At 43.2% G+C, this 21,000-nt stretch overlaps 1 protein-coding gene across 1 annotated transcript in view; it reads right to left on the minus strand.

Moving 5' to 3' along the window:
* Window positions 1–1,370: 1,370 nt before the first annotated feature.
* The window catches only part of DAPK1 (death associated protein kinase 1), a 244,935-nt gene continuing 225,305 nt past the window's right edge, over window positions 1,371–21,000 (minus strand). Inside the window, exons 22-26 of the mRNA XM_063913762.1 lie at window positions 20,292–20,489; window positions 15,049–15,187; window positions 5,162–5,282; window positions 4,247–4,435; window positions 1,371–3,855 (exon numbers count right to left, since the gene is read on the minus strand). Coding sequence (XP_063769832.1) covers window positions 2,623–3,855; window positions 4,247–4,435; window positions 5,162–5,282; window positions 15,049–15,187; window positions 20,292–20,489 — 1,880 coding nt within the window. The 3' untranslated portion in view covers window positions 1,371–2,622. The remainder of the gene's footprint in view (window positions 3,856–4,246; window positions 4,436–5,161; window positions 5,283–15,048; window positions 15,188–20,291; window positions 20,490–21,000) is intronic.

The raw sequence follows: 21,000 nt of genomic DNA on the forward strand, positions 1-21,000 counted from the left end.
GTGTCCTGTCAGCGGGGAACGGGACCATTAACGCTAGGGAGGTTGGGCCGTTCCCCTCCCCTAAGTCCTACGAAGCAGGCAGTCAGGTGTCAGCCAGAGATGCCTAAAAACAATAAAAAGGAAAATAAATGCAGAAAACTCTTCAGGAGCTTCCCAAGCGTGACCGCCTCCTCCAGGCACATTTTCTAAACTGAGTCTGGTAGGAGGGGAATAGAGGGAGGAGCCAGTGCACACTATTGATTTCTTAAAGTGCCCAAGGCTCCTAGTGGACCCGTCTCTACACCATGGTACTAATGTGGACCCCAGTATCCTCTAGGACGTAAGAGAAATGTAGTTGGCAACAATGTGGGGATGGCGAGATATGGCATTTTTAGAGAAATAAGCGGAACTTTCTGTATTTTCAACTGAAATAATTGTATTTGTATTTTTTATTGCACACACCTGAGCTGTAACAAGGCTACAGAGCAGAGAAGCGATTCAGTATGGACATTCCTTCCAAGACAAATCACACACTATTTCTTTACTTTCAGCTCTTAGTTGGAGTTATCTGTGCTGGGTGCTTATGTTACTAATGAAAGGTGCTTCTTTACTGTATACACAGGAAGAATTTTCCTGTGTTTTGTAATATACAAGTGTATTCTATGCCTTCTGTGTTCACATTCTTTTATATTTTTGAACACTTCCATGTATTGTTTATTTGATAACAATGTGATTGAATACTTGAGATAGTTTCTTGTAATGTGTGCATCAGTCGAATGTCTAGTCAGGATAAGAGATAAAAGCAACAGGATAAAACGGGTGTGGTATGGAAGGTAGATAGTAACTAGGTCGACCTCTATTGGTTGACAGGGTCTTTAGGTCGACAGGTCAAAAAGTCAACATGAGTTTTTTAATGTCTTTTTGGTGTTGTTTTCTTAGTAGAGTGACCGGGAACCCCAAGGTGCCTCGCTCCGCTACCGATTACCGTTCCAATCGTAGTCCACGTGGATCGTTAAGTATGAAAAGGTTCAAAAAAAGAAAACAATTGTGAAAAACTCATGTCGACCTTTTGACCTGTCGACCTAGAACATGTTGACCTAGAGACCTAGTTACTGTCGACCTAGAGACCGGATAAAACACAGAGCTGCCAATCATAATAAGCAATTGTAATATGCTATGTGTATGGTAATCTTTAGAGAGAGTAGGAACATTTATTCTGGCTACACACACAGACATATTGTCAGGGGTGTGGTTCGTTTTATCGACAGTGTCTAGGTCGACAATGTTTAGGTCGACCACTATAGGTCGACAGTCACCTTAAACCACACTCCAACACTCATGTACTTTGGATTCTTTTACTACAGTACAACTGATCAAAAGATCAAACAAAGTGCAACAGGCAACATGTTTATTCACAGATATGTACATATATAAAAACAAGTTTTAAAATTGATCCACAAACAAAAGTTTAAAAATGGGAATGTCATTCCTGTATATAAACATAAAATATTCCATTCTTCGCATGCATCTCCAAAAGAAAGCACACAATTGAAACGGGTAATCCATTGAATATTGGCAGCAAGGTAAATAGATCTGCTTGTGTGTGTTTCAAGTACAGGAAGTCTATGAACACGCCCTTGTTGATAATAACAATAAAAAGATGCCTGTTGTGTCTATAAATATTGCAATAGGTGTTTGTTGCTTCACTCCTTTAGATACAAGTCTTACATAAAAGATGGAAGCTTGTAAGAACCTATACCTGAGATGTTGTAACCAATTTATTTTATGTTCTTCTTTAACCCCGAGCATTTTGAAGGCCTCGCAACAAACTGTAAAATAAAGCTTTTCTAAATGACTGTCAATCTCTGAAGAATCCAGGTGGATGAAGCCTCTAATACTTTTGACATGTAAGTTTCACATATGTTCTTGACTGGTAAAATCAAGTGTGTACCTGAGCCATACAGTCACACTGCAGACTGCACTGGAAAGAATGCAAGGATCTACAGTACAGTACGTATTGTTAACTATGTTTTACAATGAAAGATGTTGTGCGTTCTACATGGGGACTGACACACTGGTCATGATTATCATGCAGACAGTGATGAAGAGGTAGAGCACATGAAGCTAAATACATTTCAGGGCAACACTGCAGCAACAATCTGTCCCCTTCCCCAGCAAGGCACTCACATGACTGCCTTCTGTCCAGAGTGAGGAATCACAGCCAGCCTTCCAATCCACTAAGACAGCAGAATATTCATTTTAAGCAAATAATATGGGTGGAAAGTGTCAGCCTTATTTATACAAATGAATAGCTGTACCCATTAATTATTAAAATGTATAAAATAACCAATATTTAAATAAAAGGGACAGCTTTTATCCGGGTGGCAGTAAATTAGCAGCACATTCATATAGAAGTCTGGATTGAAAAGTTCAACATATGAGCCTTTAAAAATCTATGATAAAAGGCAACAAATTCTTATTAAAAGTAGAAAGGTCACCAAGTACGAGGTTTATAGGACATGTAACATTCGCAAATTGAATGCTTATAAATGAATGACTTATAACTCATACCTTAGGAATAGAATAATATAAGAACTAAACTCTTTACACGAGTTGCAGTATAGAAGTTCATGAATCATTCAGTCATCGCGACACTACTGAGCTAATAGAATTGTATGAGGTGCCGCTGTTGCAGCTTGCTGCGTAGGCCTCCTGCCCTTGGACATCCAAACTCACTTTAAACACAGAAGACGACTTGAGTAAAAAATCTGCTGCATCCCGCCGCCCAAGTTCCCTCAATTTTGACATTAAAATTGCTACAGTGCTATCAGCAGCATTCCCCAGTTCCTGCAGAAGAGCACAGACCGGACTTGGGAGGAAATCTTTCTGTGTCGCACTGCTAGCATTATATTTGGCAACTAACTCTGGTAGCCCCAAGTTCATAGCCAGAAGACACCAGTCTTTGCCCATCGGGTCTGGAGAGTCTAGAAGGCGGCTTAGTTTCCTTTTAACCAGAATATTCAGATCAGAGATGTGATGATCCATGCCTAGGCTACCTTGGGAGTAAATCTCCAGACATCCAAAGCATAATATGCTGCTAAAGCTTTCCTTGTACCCAGCCATAGTGTTCGCCAGCGAAGTCTCCTTTTGAGCTTGGGCTCGGAAAAAGTCTCTTGGTTGGTAAACCATTACTGGTTCATGGTGTTCCCTTAGTTGCTGAGGGCTTAGGTAATGTTTTACGGTTAAAAGCCCGGGCAGTGTGGCAGCAAATAAGTTATCAATGATACTGCAAATAGATTCTTGAAGTAAACAACACTTAATTTTCTCAGTTTCAAGTCCTCTCACATGAACTTCAATTCCTTGACCATTGTTGACCTGCAACACCAACACTTCTGCCCCTCTATTTGCTAGCTTACAGCCATTCACCCACAAACGTATATCAGCATCACCCTCAGTGCTCTGCTGGTGTATCCACCGGCACAGATTGACTTGGACTTTATGAAATATCCCACAGGGGAAAGGAGTAAGGTGTTCCACAGGAACAATTCTAACACCTCCATAAATCAGGATGTCTTCCTCTTCATCAGTCCATGACCTGTGCAGATTATCAGTCTTAATAAGAGCGGGGATATCCACCATTGTCCCACTGCTTAGGTCTCTAGCACAAATATCCATGGCATCCAACATCTGTACAAGCTCATCCACATCGCTGTCTGAGACCAAGCGCTGTATATCCTCCATGGTGTATCTCCCTCTATAATGGTGTAGGGCTTTTGGGTTCTCAACAGACAGCAGTTTCCCAAGGACATTGGAACACAGCCACCGTGGGTCTAAGAGTACCACATCTTGGACAGTTTCACTCTGCATGATGTTGATCTATGTAAAACAAAAAGTTATACTTTAATATTACGCAACTTAGATGTCCTAGCAGCGAATAACAAATACAATCCATAAACACAAAAAAAATTAGGAAATTGTTATTTGATTTTCTTATAAGTCATAAAGTGTATTACATTTGTAGGTTACAAAATAAGAAGGTTTACAGCTATCTGCTTGTATAATAAATAGATCTACAAGATTTATTTATAATGAATCCATAGATTAGTGAAGAGTTGTCAATTTAGGAACATTATTGGCCACATTTTGGGCAAAATATTTAATCTGACCTAACTGTTTGTAAAAGAGCAATACAGGCATGCTACATGCATTTACACACTCAATCCCCATTTCCTAGGCTGGACGGGGAAGGGCAGATGTCTTTACTTGCCTCTCCCATACTGTGCAGTTGCTGTGCGAGATTCCGGACATCATCCTCAGTGGCCAGTGGATTCAGCTGTTCCTGCACATCATAGACAAATTGTTGGAATGAAAGCAACTGATTGGGGCCATTTTGCTTTCTCCACGACGGAAGGACTGAAATAATCTTCTCACATAAAGGTGTCATTAGTGGACAAGCCTACAAAAGACAGCAGAAAAATAATGATCCCAAACAACATACAGCACCTAACGCGTTTTTTTTTTTTTTTTTTAAACTGTCAGATTGTCATTTTAAAGTAAAATTTATTCCATACCTACAAGCAATGTCTGCCGGCTATACTATCAACACTACAAACTGTATGTCCTGTTATAATTGAGATAAAATGCTGGATATAGTGTGGGGATTGCCTAATTAACAATGGAAGAGAACTCAGAAAGAACCAGCCGCTGATCACGGCCCTTATAAAGAGATATTGACGAGTCCTGAACATAAATGGATGTAAATTCACATAATCATTATCGCTCGTATGCTGTATTTTACTACATTAGAATTATTGTAAACAAGTATTACAAATTTTCTGGCTGTCTAATGCAAAGTTCATCAGTTCTATTTTCCATGGAAAAACCTGATATCGCCACTAGAGGGTGCAACCTCATAACATTACAGCATAAAGGAAAGACACTGCACAATTGTACTGTATATAGATCTTTTTGTCTTCTATCATGCCATCTGATATCTCACTTAGGTTTCTGATGAGCATGCTTCATCAGGGTAAAATATTAATATATTATATTAAAGATAGGTGCATACTGACAATTCTAGCTAATCATGTGAGCAAAGAGACAAATAATAGAATCCCATACAATTTGTATACAACTTAACCAATAAAGATCTATATATAGTCAGTGTCAGCCACAGACTTACCGAAACGAGCTGGCTTCTTAGGTCCTGCAGGTGATTGCGCAGAAGCTTCATATCTTTGGAACCAGATGCACCAGCATCCAACACAGAGAGCCTGTCTGAAATCTGAAGGTCGTTGCCAAATCTGCCAACGCAGAAAAATTACATATATTCCAAATTTATACAGAGATTAAGTAACATTCAAATGTGATATAAAACCACAATATTACATATGGTACAAAACATAAAACTCTCCAAGTACATGTAATCAAAAAGTGTAATGTACTGAGCCATATATGTGCTAAAGGTACAATAAATGGTCTCTGTTTGCCGCAGGTAGGTAAATGTGATATTACAGAGGGGTTCACTACGATATGCCGGCGGTCGGGCTCCCGGGGACCAGCATACCGGCGCCGGGAGCCCGACCGCCGGCTTACCGACAGTGTGGCGAGCGCAAATGGGCCCCTTGCGGGCTCGCTGCGCTCGCCACGCTACGGGCACGGTGGCACGCCACACTATTTTATTCTCCCTCCAGGGGGGTCGTGGACCCCCACGAGGGAGAATAAGTGTCGGTATGCCGGCTGTCGGGATCCCGGCGCCGGTATACTGTGCGCCGGGATCCCGTCAGTCGGCATACTGAAGACCACCCATTAACAGAGATACGGTTTACACTCAGCAGGCTTCATGAGCTTCCCTTAGCATGACCATAGAACTACATGTCCCACAGGAAAGTAGAGTGCTTCTATGTGCAGTACAGGATGGCAGACAGAGGCAGAAGCTGGGATTGTTACATTGTACAGGAGGTTGTATTTGGCAATACAATAAGAACAATGGTAGTGCAGCAATTAGGCTGCATACTGTATGCAGCAGGCCCTGTCACACTATACAGATAGCTTGACTGCTTTTTATATAAATCACATGGAAAGTGTAAGAAAATGGAGTTATTGTATCTTTAAAATTTCTAACTGCAAAGTCATAAACAGAATAACACCCCAGGGACAGAACGCTTCTGTTTATAAGTGGTCACACTAGGCAACCAAACAGTAAATAAATCAGGGTGTGAGAACACTATTGCTGGGGATACAGGACAAGAGAGTCACACAAGGTGATCCTCGTTTTCTGTCTGCATTGTCCAGCTGTTCTGTTATTCCATTTTAACTTTAAAATAAATGCAGCCATAACAGCAGCTCAGGAAAGGCGTATCAGTGAGCACAACACACTAGACACTTCGCAATAAAAACAGGTTAGGAGAGTGTTGTGGTGATGAAACTGGTGCGTGTACTCCTCAGCCTCTGCCACAGCAATTGTAATGCAATGCACTATTCTATCAAGTGAGAACACATTTCTTTATGCTAACATGGGATTCTAGATCATAATAATACAATGAAATATGTAGTATTAACCTCACATATACTAACTGATGTACTCTACAATAAAAAGTAGTATTCAGTACATCAAATACTGCAGGACTTGACCAGCCAGCACCCCTATTGAAATATATAATTTGGCTTAAAAACTTGCAACTGCAAAGAACATATACCAGACTACAGGATACACTGAAGACAGCCGATTTACTGTAATTCAAAATAGAATAGGTAGATGGAATAACATTAATTCAACAAATTAAAAGAAAGTATAGCCTCTATGGGAAATTATTGTGTATAACAGAGATAAGCAATATACCTGAAATTACCCCCCTCTGCTGCTGAGGGTTCTCACCCTAGTGCGGAGGTCAGTTTTTTACATATGCGCTGTATTCTGAATCGTGGCCCAATATCACTGATAGTGAGAAATCTGTGCATGTGCAGGTCTCCTTCTGTGAGATCATTCTCAGTGCCCCCAAACCGCAGTAGGCCGTATGGGGTGAAACGGGAGACACAGTTTTACAAAATGATGGAGTCTCGCCACATTTTATAGGCGTACTGAGGCCAGGGTCTAGATCTTCCCACAGAGTTCACACACCGGCTACCCTATGTAATCTGAGGATTACTCAGATGGCCAACGTTTTTGCAGATGATCCAATGCTTTGCCCCCGGAAGTAGCAACGGATCACAGAAGTGTTTATTTATACAAGACGACTCACCAGACAATAGGGGAATCCTCTCTTCCAAATATCATTTGGAAGAGAGTATTCCCCTCTTTCATATGTGGATGATCGTTGTAATTGTGGACGTGATACAGTGTGTAGTGCTCTCCCACCCATATATGAAAAATTCTGCTTTCTATTAACGTAGGGTAATATTCTCTAATTATCACCAGACCATAGCTACTAGTGGGCTATATATTATGGTAAGGGCAGACTATCCTCTTTCACATGGTGATGCCCACACAGTTGCTGGTGAAATTATTGTGGCGAGTGAGCACTGTAGCAGATGTCAACGTTGTACGGTGATCACCAGATAATAACTAGTAGGAACCCCCTCTTTCAAATGTATATGCTCCTGATTTAATGGATGCCTAGTTGGGAGGAGATCTTCCACCGTTCCTGAACTCCCAAAACTTTACTATAGCACAGGGGTCAATGCCTGGTGAAAACATGGATCACCCGAAATACATTTCTGTGGAAAAGATAGTCTGAAAGAGGTGAGTCTCCTTTTTCAAACAAGCGTGCCCACATCATTGTATCATATATGGCGGGGGAGATAGAGGGACGCAAAGTCCCGTATTTTTCTCTGACGTCCTAGTGGATGCTGGGAACTCCGTAAGGACCATAGGGGATAGCGGCTCCGCAGGAGACAGGGCACATCTAAAGAAAGCTTTAGGATCACCTGGTGTGCACTGGCTCCTCCCCCTATGACCCTCCTCCAAGCCTCAGTTAGATTTCTGTGCCCGACGAGAAGGGTGCACACTAGGGGCTCTCCTGAGCTCTTTGTGAAAGTTTTAGTTTAGGTTTATTATTTTCAGTGAGACCTGCTGGCAACAGGCTCACTGCATCGAGGGACTAAGGGGAGAAGAAGCAAACTCACCTGCCTGCAGAGTGGATTGGGCTTCTTAGGCTACTGGACATTAGCTCCAGAGGGACGATCACAGGTTCAGCCTGGATGGGTCACCGGAGCCGCGCCGCCGGCCCCCTTACAGAGCCAGAAGAGCGAAGAGGTCCGGAAAAATCGGCGGCAGAAGACTTTCCTGTCTTCAGATAAAGGTAGGCGCACAGCACCGCAGCTGTGCGCCATTGCTCTCAGCACACTTCACACTCCGGTCACTGAGGGTGCAGGGCGCTGGGGGGGCAGCGCCCTGAGACGCAATAAATCGATAGAAAACCTTTTATGGCTAAAATAAATGCATCACATATAACTCCTGGGCTATATGGATGCATTTAACCCCTGCCAAAACATACAAGAAAACGGATGATAAGGACGCCGAGAAAGGGGCGGAGCCTATCTCCTCAGCACACTGGCGCCATTTTCCCTCACAGCTCAGTTGGAGGGAAGCTCCCTGGCTCTCCCCTGCAGTCACTACAAGAAAGGGGTTAAAAAAGAGAGGGGGGCACAAATTAGGCGCAGTATAAACAATACAGCAGCTATAAAGGGAAAAACACTTATATAAGGTTATCCCTGTATATATATAGCGCTCTGGTGTGTGCTGGCAAACTCTCCCTCTGTCTCCCCAAAGGGCTAGTGGGGTCCTGTCCTCTATCAGAGCATTCCCTGTGTGTGTGCTGTGTGTCGGTACGTTTGTGTCGACATGTATGAGGAGAAAAATGATGAGGAGACGGAGTAGAGTGTCTGTAATAGTGTTGTCACCCCCTGGGGGGTCGACACCTGAGTGGATGTACTGTTGAAATTGCGTGACAGTGTCAGCTTTGTATAAAAGACAGTGGTTGACATGAGACAGCCGGCTACTCAGCTTGTGCATGTCCAGACGTCTCATACAGGGGCTCTAAAGCGCCCGTTACCTCAGATACAGACGCCGACACGGATACTGACTCCTGTGTCGACGGTGAAGAGACAACCGTGATTTCCAATAGGGCCACACATTGCATGATTGAGGCAATGGAAAAAGTTTACACTCTTCTGATAATATAAATACCACCAAAAAAAAGGGGTATTATGTTTGGTGAGGAAAAACTTCCTGTAGTTTTCCTGAATCTGAGAAATAAAAAGTATACCTTTTCCCGCCAGAGGTTAGGGTGCGTTGGGAAACACCCCCTAGGGGGGATAAGGCGCTCACACGCTTGTAAGAACAAGGGCTCTACCCTCTCTGGAGATGGCCGCCCTTAGGGATCCTGCTGATAGAAAGCAGGAGGGTATCCTAAAATGTATTTACACACATACTGGAGTTATACTGCGACCAGCAATCGCCTCAGCCTGGATGTGCAGTGCTGGGTTGGCGTGGTCGGATTCCCTGACTGGAAATTTGATATCCTAGATAAGGACAGTATATTATTGCCTATAGAGCAATTAAAAGATGCATTTCTATATATGCATGATGCACAGCGGAATATTTGCCGACTGGCATCAAGTATAAGTGCGTTGTCCAATTATACCAGTAAAGTGGTCAGGTGATGCGGATTCCAAACGACATTTGGAAGTATTGCCTTAAAAAAAAAAAAAAAAAGGGGATGTACCCCAGGTCGCCTCTCAAAATAAGACGCCGTATTATCAGGCGCAGTCCTAGTTGGCAAGCGGACAAAAGGGTTCCTCTTTTCTGCTCGTGACAGAGGGAGAGGAAAATGGCTGCAGAGATCAGCCAGTTCCCAGGAACAGAAACCCTTTTCCGCCTCTGCCAAGCTCTCAGTATGACGCTAGGGCTTTACAAGTTCAGGCACGGTGGGGACCCGTTCTCAATGAATTTCAGTGCGCAGTGGGCTCACTCGCAAGTAGACCCCTGGATCCTTCAGGTAATATTTCAGGGGTACAAATTGGAATTCGAGACGTATTCCCCTCGCCGTTTCCAAAAGTCTGTTTTACCGACGTCTCCCGCTGACAGGGAGGCAGTTTTGGAAGCCATTCACAAGCTGTATTCCCAGCAGGTGATAATTAAGGTACCCCTCCTGCAACAGGGAACGGGGTATTATTCCACACTATTGTGGTACCGAAGCCAGACGGCTCGGTGAGACCGATTTTAAAATCTAAAATCTAAAATCTTTGAACACTTACATACAGAGGTTCAAATTCAAAATTGAGTCACTCAGAGCAGTGATTGCAAACCTGGAAGAAGGGGACTACATGATGTCTCGGGACATCAAGGATGCTTACCTTCATGTCAAAATTTACCCTTCTCACTAAGGGTATCTCAGGTTATGGTACAGAACTGTCACTATCAGTTCAGACGCTGCCGTAGGGATGGTCCACGGCACCCCGGGTCTTTACTGAAGTAATGACCGTAATGATGATATTCCTTCGAAGGAAGGGAATTTTAGTTATCCTTTACTTGGACGATTCCCTGATAAGGGTGAGATCCAGGGAACAGTTGGAGATCGGTGTAGCACTACCTCAGGTAGTGTTGCGGCAGCACGATTGGATTCTCAATATTCCAAAATCGCAGCTGGTTCCGACGACTTGTCTTCTGTTCCTAGGGATGATCCTGGACACAGTCCAGAAAGAAGGTGTTTCTCCCGGAGGAGAAAGCAAGGGAGTTATCCGAGCTAGTCAGGAACCTCCTACAACCGAACCAAGTCTCAGTGCATCAATGCACAAGGGTTCTGGGTAAAAATGGTGGCTTCCTACGAAGCAATCCCATTCGGCAGATTCCACGCAAGACTTTCCAGTGGAACCTACTGGACAAATGGTCCGGGTCGCATCTTCAGATGCTTCAGCGGATAACCCTGTCACCAGGGACAAGGGTATCCCTCCTGTGGTGGTTGCAGAGTGCTCATCTTCTAGAGGGCCGCAGATTCGGAATGCGGGACTGGGTCCTGGTGGCCACGGATGCCAGCCTGCGAGGCTGGGGAGCAGTCACACAGGGAAGGAATATCCAGGGCTTATGGTCAAGCCTGTAGACATCACTTCACATAAATGTCCTGAAGCTAAGGGACATTTACAATGCTCTAAGCTTAGCAAGACCTCTGCTTCAAGGTCAGCCGGTGTTGATCCAGTCGGACAACATTACGGCAGTCACCCACGTAAACAGACAGGGTGCCACAAGAAGCAGGAGGGCAATGGCAGAAGCTGCAAGGATTCTTCGCGGGGCGAAAAACCATGTGATAGCACTGTCAGCAGTTTTCATTCCGGGAGTGGACAACTGGGAAGCAGTTTTCCTCAGCACGACCTCCACCCGGGAGAGTAAGGACTTCACCCAGAAGTCTTCCACATGATTATAAACCGTTGGGAAAAACTCGACAGGTATTGCGCCACGTCAAGGGACCCTCAGGCAATAGCTGTAGATGCTCTGGTAACACCGTGGGTGTACCAATCAGTGTATGGGTTCCCTCCTCTGCCTCTCATACCCAAGGTACTGAGATTGATAAGATGGAGAGGAGTAAGCACTATTTTAGTGGCTCCGGATTGGCCAAGAAGAAATTGGTAACCGGAACTTCAAGAGATGCTCACGGGGGATCCGTAGCCTCTACCTCTAAGAAGGGACCTGCTCCAGCAAGGACCTTGTCTGTTCCAAGACTTACCGCGGCTGCGTTGACGGCATGGCGGTTGAACGCCGGATCCTGAAGGAAAAAGGCATTCCGGATGAAGTCATCCCTATCCTGATCAAAGCCAGGAAGGATGTAACCGCAAAACATTATCACCGCATTTGGCGAAAATATGTTGCGTGGTGCGAGGCCAGTAAGGCTCGACGGAGGAAATTCAACTGGGTCGATTCCTACATTTCCTGCAAACAGGAGTATCTATGGGCCTGAAATTGGGGTCCATTAAGGTTCAAATTTCGGCTCTGTCAATTTTCTTCCAAAAAAGAACTAGCTTCAGTCCCTGAAGTTCAGACATTTGTTAAAGGGGTACTGCATATACAGCCTCCTTTTGTGCCTTTAGTGGCACTTTTGGGATCTCCAGGTGGTTTTTGGGTTCCAAAAGTCACATTGTTTTGACACACTTAAATCTGTGGAGTTAAAATATCTCACAGAAAAAGTGGTCATGCTGTTGGCTCTGGCCTGGGCCAGGCGCGTGTCAGAATTGGTGGCTTTATCCTGTAAAAGCCCTTATCTGATTTTCCATTCGGACAGGGCGGAATTGAGGACTCGTCCTCAGTTTCTCCCTAAGGTGGTTTCAGCGTTCACCTGAACCAAACCTATTGTGGTGCCTGCGGCTACTAGGGACTTGTAGGAGTCCAAGTTGCTAGACGTGGTCAGGACCCGGAAAATATATGTTTCCAGGACGGCTGGAGTCAGGAAATCTGACTCGCTGTTTATCCTCTATGCACCCAACTAGCTGGGTGCTCCTGCTTCTAAGCAGACTATTGCTCGTTGGATTTGTAGTACAATTCAACTTGCACATTCTGTGGCAGGCCTGCCACAGCCAAAAATCTGTAAATGCCCACTCCACAAGGAAGGTGGGCTCATCTTGGGCAGCTGCCCGAGGGGTCTCGGCTTTACAACTTTGCCGAGCAGTTACTTGGTCAGGAGCAAATACGTTTGTAAAATTCTACAAATTTGATACCCTGGCTGAGGAGGACCGGGAGTTCTCTCATTGGGGGCTGCAGAGTCATCCGCACTCTTCCGCCCGTTTGGGAGCTTTGGTATAATCCCCATGGTCCTTACGGAGTTCCCAGCATCCACTAGGACGTCAGAGAAAATAAGAATTTACTTACCGATAATTCTATTTCTCGTAGTCCGTAGTGGATGCTGGGCGCCCATCCCAAGTGCGGATTGTCTGCAATACTGGTACATAATTATTGTTACCAAAAAATTCGGGTTATTGTTGTAGTGAGCCATCTTTTCGAGAGGCTTCTCTATTATCATGCTGTTAACTGGGTTCAGATCACAAGTTGTACAGTGTGATTGGTGTGGCTGGTATGAGTCTTACCCGGGATTCAAAATCCTTCCTTATTGTGTACGCTCGTCCGGGCACAGTATCCTAACTGAGGCTTGGAGGAGGGTCATAGGGGGAGGAGCCAGTGCACACCAGGTGATCCTAAAGCTTTCTTTAGATGTGCCCTGTCTCCTGCGGAGCCGCTATCCCCCATGGTCCTTACGGAGTTCCCAGCATCCACTACGGACTACGAGAAATAGAATTATCGGTAAGTAAATTCTTATTTTTCCCCCCGCAGATCAGAGAACTTGCAGGAAGTCCAGTGGCTGCTGAAGTGTGCCCAGTTATTCGGGTTAGTTTTGCTTATTTTTATTTACCCCAATGTAATGGGATGATAAGTTCTACTCATCACCCAGTGTAAAGGTCAGTGCTTCTGTGATTGAACATGTAGAGACTGTGAAAGTTTGCCATACTTGTGTAGACTAGTTGACTCATAAACAGGGGGCAGGCCAGTGACAATACAGCGACTCAAATCACTGTGTGAAATCAAATCAGGACATGGGGCCACATGTAATGCAGTGCGATACGGCTGTACGCATACATTTTTTTTAAAAGCGGCAATCATTTAAAAGGCAAGTGAACAAGTGGGAGAAGCTCCAGCTGTCTGTAGTGAATTCATACTTTATACCAGAGTTTGGAATGGAATGGAATATGAGCAATGCATTTTATCTCCATAGTTCAGCGCGAGAATTTTAAAAATGTTTTTGTCTTTTAACCACTCAAGTGACAATTGTTTTCCCCCCCAAAACCAGTCAGTCATTTTTTTAAATTTAATAAAGCTTAAACTTTATTTTTTTTACATTTATTTAAATATTTTATTAAAAACAACACACATACTTAGGGGGGATTTTACACCCCACTCCCCACCCCCGTGTCCATGGGTCCTAATTGTAAAATACTTCCCTCCTCCAAGTAGAAATGGCCCCCACGGCGGCAAAATAATCCCCAGCATTATCACCCCCACTTCTTACTGATAATAGATCCCTGGGGCACAGCTCCCACCCCCAATGCCAATGCGCCCCAACTATTTACTGAATATATATATATATATATATATATATATATATATATATATACATACACACATACAGGTTGAGTATCCCTTATCCAAAATGCTTGGGACCAGAGGTATTTTGGATATGGGATTTTTCCGTATTTTGGAATAATTGCATACCATAATGAGATATCATGGTGATGGGACCTAAGTCTAAGCACAGAATGTATTTATGTTACATATACACCTTATATACACAGCCTGAAGGTAATTTTAGCCAATATTTTTTATAACTTTGTGCATTAAACAAAGTGTGTACATTCACACAATTCATGTATGTTTCATATACACCTTATGCACACAGCCTGAGGGTCATTTAATACAATATTTTTAATAACTTTGTGTATTAAACAGTTTGTGTACATTGAGCCATCAAAAAACAAAGATTTCACTATCTCACTCTCACTCAAAAAAGTCCGTATTTCGGAATATTCCGTATTTCGGAATATTTGGATATGGGATACTCAACCTGTATATATATATTTATTTATTTATAGAGCAATAAGAACTAGGTCATACACCCCAAAGCACAAAAAGATGTCCTCCCACGCACAGATCAGCACAGATGCGATGGGGAAGGGTAATCGTTCCAGCACATGTGCCCCAGAGTGCCACTCGCAAGGCATTCTGGGGAGTGATGCCAACGGTCATAGACTGATGCGTCACTCCCAGGGGGGCAATGCAGAAGTCCGTTTTGCACTTGTGCAGAAAGGATTTCGTCCTTACAGAGGTGGACATAGCAGGGTCATCACGTTCATATGGGATATGACCAAGCTAGGTAAAGGACTCCTGGCTTTGGTCATATTACCTACAACTATGCCAAGCAAGTGGTTAAGCATAAAAATTTTGATGGCTGTAGACTGTTTTAATTCTCTGGTAAAAGCGGACTGAAATTACACATTACATTTGCCATAACTGCCAAAATATATGACAATCACCTATTTCTAATTTCTTTCAGCAGCGACCCAGCTTTGTCATATCCGAATTCTCCTCCAGCGGGACGAGGGAGGTTCACAATATCCGCGTGAGTGGCGACCAGGACCACCCGTAGGAGATTCTTTAGCTTTCCTCCATAAGCTAGAATATAAAAGGAACAAAACAAAATTATTCTCGTGCAAGTCGCAGGTTGCTCTACATCCATATTGTATCAATCTGCCTCCACACAAATATAGATCACTCCAGGTCACTGGTGACTGACAGTAATGAGGACTATAATCTTCAGAATGCGAGTAATTGAATGAGTAATTATGTTTTTACTACATACTTTAAGTAAAATGCAATGATCTCATTATAGAATATGTTAAAGTGATTTAGTAGGCTTAAATGTCAACGTTAGGTGTAGTATACTTAAATATTTGATAACATAAATGTACTATTTTAACTGTCAAGTCTTTTTAGATGTAAAATGTGAGAGCAAAGATGTTAATTTAACTAATCTGCTGTTTGAAAGAGTCTTTTTGGAAGCTGACTGCTACATGTTTACCTCCAAACAATATTCACAAATTATTTTCTTTCCCCCCCACTTCTATAGCCATTGTCCGATACAATTATGTGAATACACTGGACATATTACTGATCTGCTGGCTGCACCATAAAAAGTGCTGACAATCCATTTGAAAGTAAGGGCCAGATTTATCAAGCTTTGGAAAGTGATAAATTGCACAGTGATAAAGTGCCAGCCAATCAGCTCCTGTCATTTTACAGACAGAGGGGCAGATGTATTAACCTGGAGAAGGCATAAGGAAGTGATAAACCAGTGATAAATGCAAGGTGATAAACAACACCAGCCAATCAGCACCAATATGTAAATTAACACTTAGGAGCTGATTAGCTGGTGCGTTATCACCTTCCACTTATCACTGGTTTATCACTTCCTTATGCCTTCTGCAGGCTTAATACATCTGCCCCTGTGTTTGAAAAATGACCGTTAGGAGCGGTTTTATTTTGCTGTGTACTGAAAATAATATTTTCTCTAAACTACTTTTGAGACTACAGGCTGTGGGGATTTTGCAGGGGAAATTAATTCCGGATGCTTTATTTTTATACTTACACTGTTAATTAAGCACACTGCAGTACCTCAAGGATTACTAAATATGTTACATACGTAAATATACAAAGAATCCTATAATTATTGCAAGCACCTTTCCCGGTGGGTACATTGAAATGTTCTGCGATTCAGCATTAAATACTTCCCCAGGTCAGAAGTGGAAAACGGCTTCTTGCGATGGGATTTATTGGATATACACTGCTAAGCCAGCTCAGAGATTCCATTACACTTCTAAAACATAAGCTGAGAAAGTGATCTTATGGTGTAGAAAATCAGGATTAGTGTTGGAAGTAAAGTCCAGAACCTACGCTCATGTGGTAAGCTTGTGGCAAGACCGTGCCATCTGCTGCTGTGCATTGGATGATTAGTGTTTATTGTGCAGCTCAGTAAGGTAAACTACATGGCCTGATTAACATTTCAAGTCAATCACCAGACATTAATAAAATGTTTGAAAATATAGGCCAATCATTTTTACTTTGAGTTATATAGCTTAGTCCCCATTAAGTATCTAAATGAGTTCTCCATAAGACCTACGTACTGTGACAAATCTTTCCGTAAATGATTTCCAGGGAAACCAGTAGCACTGAAAATGTGACATGCCCTGTGGTAAGTGGACTGTAACATGAGAAACACGCCAAATTCCGAAACTACCCTTTGCTGGTTCTATCACATTTTCTGTGAATCACTATACGAGTATGGCAATCTACATTTCTAATTAAGTGAGTGGACGTGAATAACTGCTGCACATTGCACTACAGAACAATGAGACGCTCTCAAGGACTGGATGTTATTCATATCTCACCATTACCTCGCTGTGAAATTACCACCGGCACACAATAATAGAGGCAATGGCACAATGAGCCCAACTGTAGGGCTTTATCTCCATCGTGTAAGATTAATTAAGATGTCATTATTTAGGATTTCATAGACTGAAAAGGAGATTGACTTATTAGAACTTTAATTAAGCCAGGTGAAGACAATTGCATAGTTCAGTAAATACTCTGACCTCTGCCGACCTCTCATGATATGGTGTCTGCTCTCAATAACAGTATGAGCAGCTGGCTGGGAAGGCTAGAAAACATTATCTAAACGGCTCTTACTGGGACTTTTGGCCAAAGTAAAATCTATATTAAACTACTGTAGCTGTTCTACCAGTTCTTCGGCCTGGGAGTTTCTGATTTTCATGGTTATAAATATAAATGAGTGTTAAAAATCTGGTAAATCTATAGAGATGTAAATTTGAGACGTCTTAATGTATGTAAATATGAATCCATGGTTCTTGGTGTTACCCAAGGAGCACCCATAGCAGATACGGTAAAAAGTGACAGGACCATTTTGGTAGTTTATTAAAGTCTACACACTAGAGGCGCAATCCAAATTTTTATCCGATTGTCCATTTGGACGTTATCGTTCCTGCAACGCAAGCCACGCATCGGAAATGTCATCATTACATCAACCCACAGTTTATCCCCTTAGGGGAGGTTTATTACAATTCTAATTACATAGTTTTCCTATTTCCCACCTGAAGTTCCCTAACTTATCAGGAAGTAAGTGAATTAGTGATGAGTCAGTGAGTGAGTGAATGAGGACTTTTGCATTTATATATACAGTAAATATAGATAAATGCAAAGTAAAATAAGTTACATTAAATCCATAGCATATGATTTGCAGTTTTCAGATTGTTACCAAAAGTAACATTACTAGAACAAGGCAGATACTTATGTGAATGGCCATGTGAATCATACTTGCCTACTCTCCTGGAACGCCCGGGATGCTGACGAAAAATCGGGCGACAGTCCCAACCACCCTGATAAGTGGCAAATCTTCCTCAAAGGTTGCCGCCGCTTTAAGATGCTGGTAATGTAAAGCTTTGTAAAGCTGTGGGTGGGTCCGCGATGATGCGATCGCGTCTCCATGCCCCCAGACCACCCCTTATTCTGGATCCATGCCCCCCTGTTGTGCGACCTGGCTGCTCCCTCACGGACGGCCCAGCCATAAAGTTGGCAATCCCCTGAGAAATTATGACCTCAATAATAAGGGGAGTGCAGACATGTGCTTTTAAACAAATGAACTTCATGTTTTTAAACAGCAACTTGCTGCTGGGACTTAGCTGTCAGATGCCGCTCCAGGCACACTGCATGTCAAATACAGGTGCCACAGAGTAGCTATGGTGCCCTGGGTGGCTGCATCGTACACCTACTACTATCAACCCTCTATAGTGCAGTGATTCCCAACCCCAGTACTCAAGGCACATTAAGAGTCCAGGTTTTAGTGATATTCTGGCTTGAGAACACATGGTTAAATCAAAATAACTGAGGTACTAATTAAGTCACCTGTGCTCAAGAACGGCTAACATAAATTCCTGGACTGTTAGTGTGCCTTGGAAACACCTGTTCTAGTGGTCTACACGATCCAGTCCCACAGCAATGTTCATCTGGGTTCAGTGGTTTCATTGAGTATAAAAAGTGAACAGATGGATGATTTGTGAACTGTGTAAAGAGGTGATAATTGGGTAGAATGAATAGAAGAGTGGTCATCAGGCAGAATAGCTTAATGAGGTTCTGGAATTTGATATGGTTGCCTGAAGAGGTGAGTTTTCAGTAAATGATTGAAGATTTTGAGGCTAGAAAAAGTCTTGTTGTGCAAGGGAGGGCATTCCACTGAATGGCTGCAGTCTGAATCCTCTATACTGGAATAGGGGCAAGTAATGAGTGTGGATAAATGACGCAGATCATGCGCAGAGTAGTCAAGTGATACAGGTTTGGAGTTGTGTGTACAGTTTTAATGATGGCCTAGAACAGTGATCTCCAACCCGTAGCTCGCCGTAGTATTTTCAGTAGCTCACAGAGCGCATGGACTTGTGCAGTCACTGGCACTCCTCCTCCCTTAATTTTTAATATGGTGCCGGCCTTCAGCCAATCAGAGCTTGTGGACCGACAGTGGCGGCACCTGATTGGCTGCTGGACCGCGAGTTTTGATTGGCTCACTTACCGGCACCATTTTTTAAATGCCCGCCGCCGCCGGAGACGGTCACCCTCACCGCAGCCGCTCTCCGGACTTCACAGGAGAGGCGTGCGCTGCGCTCTCCTCCCCTTCCATCCCTCATACAGGAGGAGCAGCACCGGCGGCAGTAGAAGAAGCCAGCAAGGGTTAGCACTGTGTGGGGGACTGTATCGGACACTGTGGGAGGGAGGCATTTTTTCTGGTGCTGCGGGAGGCATTTTAAATGGCACTGCGGGGGGAATTGTATCTGGCACTGGTGGGGGCATTGTATCTGGCACTGATGGGGCGCATTATTTGAGTATCTCGCACTGCTGGGAGGCATTATTGAATATCTGGCACTGCTGAGGTGCATTATTTGTGTATCTTGCACTACGTGGACGGGTCGAGGGGGGAGGGGAAGCCATTACTTGTAGTTGTGAGGTCACACCCACTTTTGTGAGACCACACCCACTGTTGCAGGAACGCACGCGCATCGGGGGGAGGGGGTAGCTCACACCCCAATTAAGGTTGGAGACCACTGGTCTAGTATAAGGGTAAAGTAATAGGACATTGGATTTGGTAAAATGAAGGGACTGACCGAGGAGAAATAGTACAAGAATATTTTTGCAAGGAAAATCAGGTTAGCTGCTGCATATAAAATAATTGTATACAGTGAAAGTTGTGCCTTTAATGTAGCTTCCTGAGCAGTACTGTAGCTGCTGCCATGCACCCAAGTTACAATGACACAGAGAGCCTCCTTCCCAGAGCCCAAGATTTACTCTGGTCCCTGGTCTCTGTGGTTAGTCTCACAGGTCCCAAAGAAAAGGGACAACATGGGTGGGAGTGTCAATGTGAAGCTGCTTTCACAGACATCTTGGCTTTTCATTGGTCCTCTTGTTAAAATGCATGTTCTGCAGCCATTATAAAGTGGTGAACAGAAAAGAGAAGCTTTAAAAGTCACTGTTTATTGTGGGAATATGACAAGACAGGCCTATGTTACTAATTCTAAAATCGTGTAAGTCCTTTCACAACTATACAAATGTTTTGACCTCAAGCAAGGGCTGATAAGTTAATACGTGATCTTTCCTCCAAGCTTACTACAGCTCTGATTTTCCAATTTTCTGTAGGAAAGAAATGGAAATGATTAAATACCTATTGGCTCCTCCACGGGAACAAGGGATTTCAGAAAATTGAGCCAGAAGATCACTTGATTTAACTGAATTTCATATGGTTCTTCCAGGCTGAAAACAACAATGTGAACTGATGTGGGATCATTTGCAGCAAAATAATCATAGGTGCAGTAATATGTGGGGTTTCCTGAAAATTCCCAAACACTGATGTCTCCAACACCTACAAAAAAAATAAAAAATAAAATAAAATTATTATCAGAGGGATGTAGGTCAGAAAAAGTGCTGCTTTCAAGACTACAAGTTTGTTTCCTTCTGAAGCTTATTTTCAATCTCTACCCAACGATACAATCGAATATAGTCTACAACTATATTAATGGTCACCACACCTGTAAAGGTTTTTTCATACCAAGGGTTACACATTAGATACAAGGTTGTCAATAAACATTAAAAGACAATTTTAAATAAAGTGTAAGTGGACTGAAACTGAAGCTATTACACATCTCAGATCTCCTTAGTAATACCCCTTTTCCACCAAAAACCCAAGTCCGATCTGGGCAACAGCCTCTTTACTCCGCAGGCTACTTGGGTCCTTCCCAGGTTCCACCCTGGTGGTTACCAGGGTTAGATTCCTGAGTAAATGGAGCAGGATACATTTTCTGAGACCCTTTTACACCAAATATTGACCCAGATTGCCCTGGCAATAACCCGGGTTATTTGTTTGGTGGAAGAGG

The sequence above is a fragment of the Pseudophryne corroboree genome, chromosome 1, assembly GCF_028390025.1.
Source record: "Pseudophryne corroboree isolate aPseCor3 chromosome 1, aPseCor3.hap2, whole genome shotgun sequence".
Taxonomy (NCBI): Eukaryota; Metazoa; Chordata; class Amphibia; order Anura; family Myobatrachidae; genus Pseudophryne; species Pseudophryne corroboree.